Raw genomic sequence first — 14,290 nt, 5'->3', positions numbered from 1 at the left:
TTAATGGTAGGTATATTTTAAATATACTATGTAGACATATTAGCTACCAATTATACTTTCTTGAAAATTGTCAACTTAGTAGTTATGAACTTCAGAGTCAAGTTTAAAATCGATACAGCGGGGATCAGAGAGATAATAAGGGGTTAAGGTGCTTGCTTTACATTGTGCTGACCCTGGTTCAGTCCCCTGCTCCACATGGTTTCACAAGCACCTCTAGGTATGAGTCCAAGCATGGGGCAGTCCCCAAACACTGTCCAGTGTGGCCCACCAAAATAAATAAGTAAAAGAGGTTTGAGAATGAGAGTGGGTGCTAAAAACAGGAATTTCATGCCGCTTGAAAAAGACCCATAGCACTGTTGCACTGTCGTCCCATTGTTCATCGATTTGCTTGACTGGACACCAGTAATGTCTCCATTGTGAGACTTGTTAACTGTTTTTGGCCTATTGAAAACGCCACAGGTAGCTTGTCAGGCTCTGCTGTGCAGGCGGGATACTCTTGGTAGCTTGCCGGACTCTTTGAGGGGGTTGGAGGAATCGAACCCGGGCCGGCCATGTGCAAGGCAAACGCCCTACTTGCTGTGCTATGAGTGTTTATTCATTTTTAAAAACTGGACAAGGGGCTGGAGAGATAGCACAGCGGGTAGGGTGTTTGCCTTGCACGCGGCCGACCCGGGTTCAAATCCCAGCATCCCATATGGTCCCCTGAGCACTGCCAGGGGTAATTCCTGAGTTCAGAGCCAGGAGTAACCCCTGTGCATCGCCAGGTGTGACCCAAAAAAAAAAGCAAAAAAAAACAAAAAACAAAAAAACTGGACAATATGTAAAGATATGGAAAAGAAATTTTAACCTCCAACTATTGCTGTTTTGGGCTGTTTGGTGTATGCCTTTCCAGCCTTTGCTGTTTATTGTTTGTGCCTGTGTAAGTAGTCAGTTGTATGTGTACATATTTATAAGATTATGAATACTGTCTTTGGTAAACAGATTTATCAAGCCTTAAAATATTGAACATTTTGTTTCAAATTTCCACTAATGCACACAGTTCTTTTAACATACTTCTATTCATTTCCTTTGCCTATTGATACTTGTGTGTGCATGTTAAGTAAGGTTTCTTGGTATAGGGAGAGCAAGTATACAAAATGATTGAGGACAAGAAAATAGCTCAAATGGCAAAGCATGTGTCAAGAATAGTATGTTTAAGGCCCTGAGTTTGTTCTCTATCCCCACATAGTCCCATTTCCCACCTAAACTCTGGTATGACCCCAACAAATAATTGATTCACAAATGCTTGTTATTATCTAGAAATTTTCCACATATTGTGCCATAGATACACATTGTATCCTAGTTTGTATGAGGCACTGGATTTGATCTCAAATACCATACATAATAATAATAATAGTAATAGATTAAAAAATGAGAAAGAAATAAAACGTTCTTATATTCATATTCTAATAAAAGTATGTGAGAGGATATCCCCCTGTTTCTGTCTAACACTGTTGTTTAGATGTTTGATTTCATGGTATGAGATTATAGGTGACTTATACGTGGAACTTCATTATTACTTTATTTGTGGTTCTCTGGAATTACTTGCTAAATGGAAATACATGGATTTTATTTAATTTCAGAATGATATTCTACCACTCTCAAACTCAGTGCCTGATGATGTGGGGAAAGCTGACCAATTAAAAGATGAAGGTGAATATGTTATTTATTTATCTATTTATTTATTGGTTTGGGGGCTACACCCAGTGATACTCAGGAGTTACTTCTGGCTCTTCACTCAGGAATCACTCCTGGCATGGCTAGGGATGGACCATAGGGGAGGCCAAAGGATTCAACCCTGGTTTGCCACATGTTAGGCAGTTGCCCTACCCACTGTACTATTGCTCTCGCCCTAAAGGTGAACATTTTATAGAACAATAACTTTCTGAAACTCTGGAGAAGGTGAATGACAGGCAGTAAGATTTTATTTATATGGCTAGAACCAAACTGGACTAAGACTACAGGGCATTTGTAAACTTGAAATGACTGCAATAGCAAAGAAGCTGGTAATGCGAAATTACTAGTGAGCAATAAAGAAAAGTCTAGCTTTCTACCAGAGAGACAGATCTGTGGTGAATAAAGCTTGTAAAACAAACTATTTACAGGTACTTACTTATTTAATGGCTTGAACTATATTTACTGGGTGTCTCCTAAGATCACAGATTCTTCTGTCTTCTGTATTTTTTTTTTTTTTTGCTTTTTGGGTCACACATGGCGATGCACAGGGGTTACTCCTGGCTCTGCACTCAGGAATTACTCCTGGCAGTGCTCAGGGGACCATATGGGATGCTGGGAATCGAACCCGGGTCAGCCATGTGCAAGGCAAATGCCCTACCTGCTGTGCTATTGCTCCAGCCCCTCTTCTGTATGTTAATTAGAGAGAGGAAGCTAATTTTATTGTATTTTCAGCTTTCATATGTTTATGCTTTAAAGAGTTCTTTAAGAGTGAGTTTATGTGTGAAGCACAATTAGCACATTTGATTATTATACTATTAAAATTTCTAGTAGTGGATATAGGAAGATTGTTGGTTTTAATCAACAAGTCTCTATGGAAAATCTGTGTTCATCACCAGGTGTGACTGCCAGAACAACAACAACAAAAATTTATTTCAATTTTAAATCTTGTTTTTAGTAAGTGGGACGCTCCCCTCGCCCTGCTCTAATGGAAAACAAAAGACAGCTGGAGGAAACCTCTGTTTTGCTAGCTATTGTCCTGTTAAATTAGCACCAGATGTAGTTGCAGATACCTTACCAGTGTCCTATGGTATAGGTGTGGTCTCTAAAATGATTTCATTTTTGGAAATGAATCTCCAGTAATACCTTTTACAAAGGAAGTGATAGCACAGATAAATCTTATTTTCTTGTAGCATGGTCTGTTTTACCAGCTTACCCCCACAATGGCACTCTGGAAACTTGTTTATTTAATAGATCAGTGCCTTGACAAGGGAGGAAATACAAGGCTTAGTGCAGAAGGAGAGGGGGATTGAGGCTTCGGGAGCTGTACTGGGAACGGGGAGGGGTGACTTTCCAAGGAAGAAGAGAAATGAAGATAAGATAGGTGAGAAGAAATTAGATTTTGTCACAAGATAATTATTGCATTTGCTCACTTACTAAATCCTGGATTTTATAAGGTATACAAACATTAATTTGGGGGTGGGGGTCAGGGCCATACTGGCGATGCTCAGGGGTTACTCCTGACTCTGTGCTCAGGAATTACAATAATTGAACCCTGGTAGGCCCCGTGCAAGGCAGTGCCCTACCCACTGTTCTATCTCTCCAGCTCCTAAATGTTAATTTTTTTTTTTTTAACACGAATGAGTCTGCATTGCTAAAATCATTCCAACAAAGCCACAGAGCTAGTACAGGAGTTAAGGCACATGCCTTACACACTGCTGATTCTGATTTGGTTCCTGGCACTGCTTGGTCCCTTGAGTATCTCTGGGTGCAGTGATAGAGACCCCTGAGCACTGCAGGAGGGTCTGGTCAATTCCTGGCTCCCCAGTGTCCAGGTAGCACCTTGGACCCTCATTGAACCTGGGCCCAGTTGTTCAGGAGTTATGGGAAACCCTCAAGTACAGGTCTTCCAAACAAAACAATCCAGCAAAATTGGCCAGGAGAGCCCAGGTCTTGTGGGCATTACTTGGGAGTATCCACCCTGTCACTCAAACACACTGACAGGCCAGGAGGACCAACTCCATATCACAATATGAAGTTTATTTCCACTGTGAGTAAATATTCCTGCTGCTGACCTGAATATCATAATCACTTGAGATTTTCCTTCATGATGTATATATATGTATGTAAATAAGGCTCAACCTTTAACAACATGTTAGTAATCTCTTATATAAGAGTTTAATGACTCCAGGGTGAAATACAACAATCTTCACCCACTTTCCTCTAAGGAAATTTTTGAGTCATTTTTAGTGTATTATTCATAACAACCAGTGCAAAAGAAATTATTTAGGTCCTACTTTGGGGGCAGGGTTTGGGGGTCGGGGTAGAAACATTTGAAATATGGTGGTGAGTAGGTGGTGGGATTGGTGTTGGAATATTAAATGTAATAAATTATTGCGAACAACTTTATAACAATCAAATAAAATTTTAAAAAGAAAAAAAAGGAAATTTTCCCTTATAGTTTTTATTTTTTCTGTGTATTGTACTTATTGTACCTCTGGTTCCTTTGCTTTAGGCAACAACCACATGAAAGAAGAAAATTATGCAGCTGCAGTGGATTGTTACACACAGGCCATAGAACTGGATCCCAATAATGCAGTTTATTTCTGTAACAGGTAACTGGCACTCTTTACAGGTTTTAAAACATATGCACAGCTCAGAAGAACTCTAAACATTTATCTGTGTAGAAAAATATGAAAGTTCAGAGTAGTTTAAAAAGAAAAATGTATTGCTAAGACACAGGCACTTTGATTAACAGCAGTTATATGTTTGTTTTGATGTGAGTGTAACCCTTTTTAGCTTTCTCTTCATTCACTAGACATACCATAATTGAGTCCTAATTTTTTGTTTTTACTTTTTGTGGTGGGCTGGAGTGATAGCACAGCGGTTGGGCTTTCGCCTTTCACGCCACCAACCCGTGTTTGATTCTTCCGCCCCTTTCGGAGAGCCCGGCCCGCTACTGAGAGTATCCCTCCCGCACGGCAGAGCCTGTCATGATACCTGTGGCGTATTCGATATGCCAAAAGCAGTAACAACAAGTTTCTCTTGGAGAAGTTACTGGTGCCCGTTCGAGCAAATTGATGAGCAACGGGATGACAGTGCCATTTTGGGGAAGGTGTGGGGGGCAAAGGGGTTGTGCCATGCCTGGCTGTGGGGTGTCGGGGATTGAACCCAAGTCAGCTGCGTGCAAGGCAAGCACTTTAGCTATTGTACTATCTTTCCAGACCTGAATTTGATTCTTGGGGATGCATCGAGGAGGTCTCAGAGTATTAAACTCATTTGGGAGAGGGTGGGGAAAATGACGAGGTGGGCTGGAAGTAACATAAACATAGACAGAGGGTGTAGTACATGTTGGTGGTAGTAAAGTGAGGTAACAGTATGGACCCAAACTATAATTGTCAATTAGCAATTATTGGACAAGGACAAGGATGCAGAGTCATGGAAAGACCCTTTACTTGCAGAAAGTGAAAGTGCAGTAACTATACTGTAGAATGACACACTATTGTAGCCATATTTTAAAATTATAATTTTACAACTTTAAGATAATAAATGATAATTTTTTTAAAAGGTAAGAATACATTGCCGAAGGGTCAGAGACATAGTATAGGTGTTTGAGGCACTTGCCTTGTATGTGGCACCTTAGTTCATTCCCTGGCACTGCATAGAGTTGGTCCTCAAAGCACTGTCACAGGTGACCCTTAATCGGAAAAGTAAGAATATCCCCTGAGTACTAAGGCAGTTTATGCAAATTATAAAGTTTTTTGAAAATTTTTTCTCCTAGGAGCATATGAGGCATATGAGTGTATCATTCTTAACCACATTATTATCAGCCTTAAGTACTTAAATTTTTTTTATTATTGTTAATTTAGTATTATCATTTTTATATCAGTTGATCTAATTTATAATTACTGCTGAAATGACTCTTTGTGTTTTTTGTTTTTTATTTTAGTCCTAGGTTATCTACATGTCTATCAATGCCAGGATTTAACCTGTTTGATCTCACACTTTGTTCTCTTTTTCTGGGGTATGGGGGTGGGGTATGGAAGATTGTTTTGGGCCACACCCAATTGTACTCAGGGCTTACTACTGGTTCTGTGCTCAGGGGTAACTCTTGTTGGTGCTCTGGGACTCTTACGTGGTGCCAGGGATTGAACCAAAGTTGTCTATGTGTAAGACAACCACTTTAACCCTTGTGCTATCTCTCCAGTCCTTCATTCTCTTTATTAAAGACATTTTGGGGATTTCTTTACACCACTCAGGAATTACTCCGGGCGGTGCTCAGGGGACCATCTGGGATGCTGGGAATCGAACCTGGGTCGTCTGTGTGCAAGGCAAACGCCCTATCTGCTGTGCTATCTCTCCAGCCTCTCATTTTGCTTTTTATTTGGCATTTGCCTCTTGTGTTTTGTTCAGAGTTTAGATTTGTTACTGTAGAAGGGTGGGTTCATAGAAATTTATTTGGCACTACTGGAAGTTTTGTTTTCCTAAAAAATAAAAGCAATCACTTTCCTTTATTATCTGTTCTAATTAATTCAGTAAAACAAAAAATCCAAATAATATATGGATAATGTATCAGAACAAGCTGTAATATGATTATTATGTATAAGAAGATGAATATGTTTTAACTTAGCATATGAAATTTTGAAATAACACATTAAATTCTATTATGTTATCAGAAGATTGCATATTTATATATAGTGCAGTAAACCATTTTCTTTTCACTATGATCTGAGACTTAAAATATCCTTTATTTTTAATGAGATTTGGGTACATGCATTGTCTAATGTCCACTGCTATTCTGTTAGAAGAAATTCTTGGCACTGCTATGCTTTTCATTTAATTGAAATTTTTATCTAATTGAAATCAGTTATGCTCATTTGCATGTAAATAAGTATCCCTTTTCCCTGATACATTAAGTAATAGAGCATATAACTTAATATTAGATAATGAGAAAACTTTTCTTGTAGACTAAGTAGAAATATTTAATTAAACTTTGAATTCTCCCTCTGTCCTTCCCTCCTTTCCCCTCCCTCTCCCTCCCTTCCATTTTCTCCCCTCCCTTCCTCCCTCCCTCCCTTCTATTCTTCTTTCCTTCCTTCTTCCTTCTCCCCTCCTCTCCCCCCACCTACTCCCTCCGCGGGGGCCCCCCCTTGCCTTGTGTAGTTGCTCAGGGATTCTTGGCCCAGTGGTTCAGTGCAAGGATCCAAGGAGGCTGTGCTCTGGTCTGGGCGGACTCCAGGGCTACTTCCGGAGATGCTCAAGGCACTGAACAGTACTGGGCATCAAAGCAGGATTGGCTGCATGCCCTTTTGTCTCTGTAGTATCTTTCTGCCCCTTTTAATTTCTTTCCTTTTTTCTTATTTAAGTTTTAGGTCACACTGGTGGTACTTGGGGGTTACCCCCAGCTCTGTGCTGGGGGAGCTTTGTGGTGTCACTTGCACATGCCTTAACCCCTATCCTAGCTCTCTGGCCCGCCCTCTTTCTTTCCTTTAAGACTCTAGTAGTTATAATTATCTCAGTAGCCTGTTGTCATGACCCTGGCCATCTTTTGTAGGCAGCTGGCGACCAATAATTAATCTACCATCTTTTATAAGCTGATCTAAATCTTCCTTTTAATATTCATTTTAATAGTTTTATTATTAATCAGAAACTTTTAACATGCTAAGACCTCTAGAATGAACCCAAGTTTACTTTTTATAAAAATTGTTTTTATGTGTTAGGAATGATCAGTTGACATAGTTCTAAAGCATGGGTCTTTTATTCTAATATTTATCTCCTATTTTGGCCTTTTAAGATCCTAATGATGATGCCTTAGCTCATATTAGAAGATTTCAAAGAACTCCTTCCTTGAAATCTTAGACTTACTTTGAAATTAAATTAAAAAAAGTACTCTGAGCACTTGCCACAATATATAGTATTTTAAAAAACCCTATGTTCTTATTTATTTGTAATTTATTTAAAAACTCTATGTTCTTGCTTTATTTGTAGTTATATGCTTTTTCAGGTGAAATGCAGAGATTTGATCTTGTATCTATCTGCATTTCTTATAGTACACTACATTCATAGGTTTTCTGTCCAAAAAAGAAATATTAGAAATTTTCAATGATGGTGAAGCAACTAGATACATTAGTACTTTTATAATAAGTGATTGAATCTAGATAAAAATTACCAATTAATTTATAATATGAAATGACATTTCATATTCAACTAGATAGTTGCATATTTTCTGTCCCTAAACATGTTCTTATTTCTGTTATACAACCTGATGGCATATACCTTTTTTTCTTTTTTAATACTTTTTGGTTTGGGGGCAACACCCAGAGATGCTCAGGGCTTACTCATGGCTCTGAGCTCAGGGATCACCCCTCGTGGGCTCAGGGGACCATTTGGATGCTGGGCATGGAAATAAGGTGGGATGCATGCAGGGCAGGGTAAGCACCTCACCTGCTGGGAATATCTGCCCAGCCCCCTACTAATTTATTCCTTGACCCAGAATGCATTTTCTTTACTCAAATGCATTTTTTTGAGTATTTTCTTTCTTTCTGTTTTCATATTTCTGCAATAAGGAATGATAACACAGCAGGTAGGGCATTTGCCTTGCATGCAGCTGACCTGGGTTCGATTCCTTCGTCCCTCTCAAAGAGTCCAGCAAGCTACTGAGAATATCTCACCCGCACGGCAGAGCCTGGCAAGCTACTTGTGGCATATTTGATATGCCAAAAACAATAACAACAAGTCTCACAATGGAGATGTTACTGGTGCCCACTCAAGCAAATTGATGAGCAATGGGATGACAGTGATACAGTGATATTTCTGCAATGGATGGTTTGATTGACTGGGGCAGTAAAAGAAAGATATACAATAAAGAGAGCATGATGGGGAGAATTTATCTGGATATTTCCCAGATGATGGAGAATTTTCATTGGAGCCATATGGGAAGGACAGATAAACATTGGAGAGACAGCAAAGGGGAAAGTGTTTAGATTGGAGAATGTAGTTTGAAAGGCAGAAGTAGGGACATCATTCACTGTACCCAGGAAGGCTAGTAATAGCCTGTGACCTGAGAAATGGAAGAATGGAGGCCCGACTGTTTGACATTTCATTTTCGTTGCCTCTGTAAGCAGTATGTGGTCACTACATTCACTGCAGTTTCAACCTGGTTGTCCTAGGGTTGAGTCTAGCTTCAGCTGCTTACAAGCTCTGTGACCATGGACACTGTGGGCTGCAGTGGCCACAAATGTAGAACAGGCCTACACTAGGCACTTCACAGGGAAGACGAGAGAAGTGAGAACAGTGCCCATCACAGTTCTAAGCTTTCAACATCTTTCTTTCTTTCTTTCTTTCTTTCTTTCTTTCTTTCTTTCTTTCTTTCTTTCTTTCTTTCTTTCTTTCTTTCTTTCTTTCTTTCTTTCTTTCTTTCTTTCTTTCTTTCTTTCTTTCTTTCTTTCTTTCTCTCTCTTTCTTTCTCCCTTCCTTCCTTCCTTCCTTCCTTCCTTCCTTCCTTCCTTCCTTTCTTTCTTTCTTTCTTTCTTTCTTTCTTTCTTTTCTTTCTTTCTTTCTTTCTTTCTTTCTTTCTTTCTTTCTTTCTTTCTCTCTCTTTCTTTCTCTCTCTCTTCCTTCCTTCCTTCCTTCCTTCCTTCCTTCCTTCCTTCCTTCCTTCCTTTCTTTCTTTCTTTCTTTCTTTCTTTCTTTCTTTCTTTCTTTCTTTCTTTCTTTCTTTCTTTCTTTCTTTCTTTCTCTCTCTCTCTCTCTTTCTTTCTTTCTTTCTTTCTTTCTTTCTTTTCTTTCTTTCTTTCTTTCTTTCTTTCTTTCTTTCTTTCTTTCTTTTCTTTCTCCCTTCCTTCCTTCCTTCCTTCCTTCCTTCCTTCCTTCCTTCCTTCCTTCCTTCCTTCCTTCCTTCCTTCCTTCCTTCCTTCCTTCCCTTTCTCTTCTTTCTTTCTTTCTTTCTTTCTTTCTTTCTTTCTTTCTTTCTTTCTTTCTTTCTTTCTTTCTTTCTTTCTTTCTTTCTTTCTTTCTCTCTCCCCTTCCTTCCTTCCTTCCTTCCTTCCTTCCTTCCTTCCTTCCTTCCTTCCTTCCTTCCTTCCTTCCTTCCTTCCTTCCTTCCTTTCTTTCTTTCTTTTCTTTCTTTCTCTCTCTCTCTCTTTCTTTCTTTCTTCCTTTCTTTCTTTCTTTCCCTCTCTGTTCCTTCTCCATCCCTTTTCCCTCCCTCCCCACCCCTCTCTCTCTGGTTTTGAGCGCAGGCCCACCAGTCCTCACAGGCTATTTCTGACTGTGCTCAGGAAGGACACCCTGGCAGTTCTTGGGGAACCATATGTGTTGCCAGGGATTTTATCTGGTCTGTCGGGATGTAAGGCCAGTGCTGAAACTTCTGCACTATCTCTCTGGCCCCTGAAATTTTGTTTTTTTCCCAGTGAAATGTAAGATATCTTTAGTTGTAAGAATAGGTTTTTTTGCTCGAGTTTATTTATATGTAGTATATATAGTATGGGATGTGTGAGATGGTTTTTTCTTCCTGCCTTATTTCCCATCCAAACAAAACACAGGTTATATTCATGCTCCTGTTTCAGGAAGGTGAAGGAAGCCAGGGTGTCTAGAAGGCATGGTGACTGGCAGTATGCTCTGCTGAAATTGCATTAGTTATGCCCTGATAACCAGACAGCAGGGGCAGAGCAAGGCGACCACACTGTTAACTCAGACACAGGCTTGTTTTGCTTCATCTAACAGAAGATTCTAGCAGAGCCTGACTTGTCTTGCCCTGGCCTCTCTGCTTCCCGTTGTCAGCCCGAGGCTGCAGGGTGCTCTCCCAGCTGTCCTTGTCTTTGGGTCCAGGAGTCCCTCCTTTGAGAAATTTTCTTTCTTTCTTTTGTATCCAATTTCTGACCCCCACTCTTCAGCAGAACCCTGCAGTGTCCTTTGGAATGATGATGCTCAACATAGGTGCTGTTAGCCACATGGGGCTGGTGAGATGTAAGTTAATGAAAATTAATCAGATATAAAAAATTCAGTTGCCTATTATATTTAAAGTTTTTTTTTCTTTTCTTTTCCTTTTTTTTCTTTTTGGTCTTTGGCCCACACCTGGCAATGTTCATGGGTTACTCCTGTTTCTGCATTCAGGACTACTCCTGGTGGTGCTGGGGAACCATATGCCATGCCAGAGATCAAACCCAGGTCAGCCATATGCAAGGCAGACGCCCTACCCACTTGTACTATCTCTCTGGCCTTATTTAAAACCATCAGTCACTTATGGCTCAAGATTTCTAAGTTATATGTTATTTGTTCCTAGCACAGCTAGGAACTTTCCTGTCATACAATTTTCTGTTGAACAGCTCTCCTCGAGCTTAATCAGACATGTCTCTGTGTTGCCTCTTTCTTTGGGTTCAATTACACTTGACTACTGTATTTTTGATATTGTTCGTAGACACCGCTGTTTCCCTTTTAAACTGTGAAAGTTTGGAAGGTATATATTATTCTCTTCATCTCTGTATACTTGGGTTTGAGTTTAGCATGTTTAACAAGTACTTAACAGAAAGTGGAGTTGAGTTGGTTCAGTGAATTTCAGATGAGAAAATCTCTATTTGAAGACTTATAGTAATGCATGCACATGTGAGCATGTTCTTATTTACATGCATGGATATGTGTTTTCTAAATTAAAAAAAAAACTTTTTAGACCAACTTAAAACCCATCAGGAACTTACTGAAAGAGTAATATAATGAACATGTGTAGGCTGACCCTAGAATCAAAAGCAGTGAACATTTTGCCATATTTATTTCATTTCTCATATGTCTTTCCTTATTTTTCAGTATGCACAGGATCACTTGTTTTCTGTTTTATTCAGTTTGAGGTTTGTGTTTTCACCCTTTTCAAAGTTTGGTTCCCATTTCTATCTCACATACCCCAATTCTACTCTGGGCCAATAAGACTTGCACTATAGATTTAATTTCTGAGCCAGGTAAATGTCTTCCATAATACAGGGTGGAGAACATGCTTTGCCTGGGTTAGATTCCCAGTATGGTTCCCTGACCACTGCCCTGTGCAGCCCTGGAGCTGTGGTCCCTGAACATCACCAGGTGTGACAACCCTCTCAGAGAAAGACAATTAATAAATTAATAAATAGTGACTTTGTCCTGAATAATGCTCTTTGTTTTGCACCTGACATCAAGGTTTCTCTCCAACTTTCTTTTGCCTGGTTTTCAGTTTGCCTGGTTGTGACTTTTTTTTTTAACCTTTCTTGGGTCACACCCAGCGGTGCTCAGGGGTCACTCCTAGCTCTGCACTCAGAAATTACTCCTGTGCTCAGGGGACCATATGGGATGCTGGGAGTTGATTAAATGTTGTCACTTTTAATCAATTAATAAATTTTTGTTTTGGGGACCACACCCAGTGGTGCTCAGGGCTTACTTCTGGCTCTGTGGTTGGGGATCACACCAGGTGAGGCATGGGGGGACCATATGTGGTGCAGGGGATCACGTCTGGGCTGTCTGTGTGCAAGGCAGATGCCCTCCCTGCTGTGCTAGTGCTCCTTGTGTGATTAAATTTGAAATGAAATCTCATGTAACTCATTCAAGGCTCTCATTTTCCTTCAGTTTTGTGATTACTCATATATTTGAATTGTTTGCTTTTTGACTTCTCTCCCATTGTTGCCCTTCCCCCCCCCAATTTTTCTTCCCCCCTCCCCCCGCTCTCTTTTTGTTTTTGTTTTTATTTTGGGACCATACATGGCCATGCTTAAGGTTTATTCCTGCCTCTGCACAGGAATTAGTCTTGGTAGGCTTGGGGACCATGTGGGCATGGATTGGGAGAGGGTGGGCTCTAAATTGTCTCAGCTCTAGCCACATATACAGCCCTACAATACCTCCAAATTCCACAGTACTGACTGCCCAGTAGGAGTACAGCAAGTTAGATGGGAAAGTAGCATAGATGCCCACTAAACTCAATATATTTGATTGTAGAATTTATTATTTATTTTGATTTGGTATTAAATAGGAATGATAAGCAAATGATAAAAATAAGGAAACTATTAGTTTCCTATAGTCTTTTAAATAAGACTACCTTTTAAGGAAACTATTGTCTTACTAGAAAGACTATATATAAAATATAAAAGACTCCCTATAGTCTTTTTAGTACCTGAAGATCTGAATCAGTTTGCCTTGAAGACTGCTTATCATTGAAAAGGTTTTCTCTTTCTTATAGGGCTGCTGCTCAAAGTAAATTAGGTCACTACACAGATGCAATAAAGGATTGTGAAAAAGCAATAGCAATTGACTCAAAATACAGCAAGGCCTATGGGCGAATGGGGTAAGTTCTAGAAGAACGTTCAACACTGTACCAAGCAGTTATCAGGTATACTGCTCTTTATGACATGGCTTTGAATTTACTGCATAATATCGCACTCTCTGGACTAATCGGGGGACAAATATAATATTTAGGGAAGAAATGTCTAGTTTTTGACTCGGGAGGAGATGATTAGTTGTATGGGTGGTTCTTGGGGAGTATTACACAGCCATACTGAGGAGACTTCATGTTCCAGGGCATTATTGTCCAGTGAACACTCAGTACTCTGACAAATGATCTTACTGTACTTCTGAATTCATCTCACCATTCTCTGTGGTGACTGTCTCACACACACTCCTCTCCTCAGATTTCTACAACAGCCGCCATAGAGATTCTCAGTCTCTGTTGAGAAGATGCAGTTTTAATATTTAGCTTTATCATTCCTTAACACTACCAATGTACATTCACGAGTCCCCTTGACCCCTGTCCCTGCTGCTTCCCATCCATCTCCTCTTCCCTTCCCCTTCACTCTTACTCCCTTCCTCCTCCTCCCTGTACTCTGTGGCCAAGGGTGATCTAGGCTCCTCCCTTTAAACCCTGCATTTCCTTGTCCAGTTGCTCAAAATGCCACATATAGAGTCAACAACACTGAAATAACGAGACCCAAATTTTAATAACCAAACTTAAAAGGTGCCTGTCAAGATGGCAGTCTGGGCTTGGGGTAGGTGGGTGGAGAGAGAACCTGAGAACACTGTTGGAGGGAAGTTGACAAGGTGGCAGGATCAGTGATGGAACATTGTATATTGAAAATCCAACTATGAATAACTTTGTAGCTCATGGTGCTTTAATAAAAGCTTGGGGTAGGGGGAGAAAAATTGCATTTTGCAGAAAAGCAACATACCATCTGACTGCAAATCTGCCAGTCTACCTGCATTTGTTTACCCTGAATGACTTTATTTTTGTTTTTTTGCGTCATATCCAGATGTGCTAGGGTCTGCATCCAGATCTTGACAATTGACAATGCATTCGGGGGACAGGATGACTTTTTTTTTTTTTTATTGTTTTAGGCCAGACTCAGCAGTACTCAGGGTTTACTCCTGACTCAGTGCTCAGGGATCACTCCTGGCAGTGTCAGGAGGACCATATGTGATAGCGGGGATTGAGCCAGGGTTTACCACATGTAGGATAAATGCCCTCCCCATTGTACTATTTTTCTGACCCTTTAATCTTTCTTATCTCAGTGAATGGTATCATTACTTGCTTTCTAAGTGCCCAGGTCAAAAGTTTAGGAGGCATCTTTATTTT

At 40.0% G+C, this 14,290-nt stretch overlaps 1 protein-coding gene across 3 annotated transcripts in view; it reads left to right on the top strand.

Moving 5' to 3' along the window:
- Positions 1-14,290, top strand: part of SGTB (small glutamine rich tetratricopeptide repeat co-chaperone beta) — a 39,394-nt gene that overhangs the window by 16,538 nt on the left and 8,566 nt on the right. For all 3 annotated transcript variants that reach the window (XM_004608485.2, XM_055123644.1, XM_055123642.1), the window contains exons 4-6: positions 1,623-1,692; positions 4,229-4,328; positions 12,905-13,009. In XM_004608485.2, coding sequence (XP_004608542.1) covers positions 1,623-1,692; positions 4,229-4,328; positions 12,905-13,009 — 275 coding nt within the window. The remainder of the gene's footprint in view (positions 1-1,622; positions 1,693-4,228; positions 4,329-12,904; positions 13,010-14,290) is intronic.

This window comes from Sorex araneus, chromosome 1 (genome assembly GCF_027595985.1).
Source record: "Sorex araneus isolate mSorAra2 chromosome 1, mSorAra2.pri, whole genome shotgun sequence".
Classification (NCBI taxonomy): domain Eukaryota; kingdom Metazoa; phylum Chordata; class Mammalia; order Eulipotyphla; family Soricidae; genus Sorex; species Sorex araneus.
The sequence above is the reverse complement of the archived record's forward strand: the minus strand, read 5'-3'. Positions and strand labels throughout refer to the sequence as shown.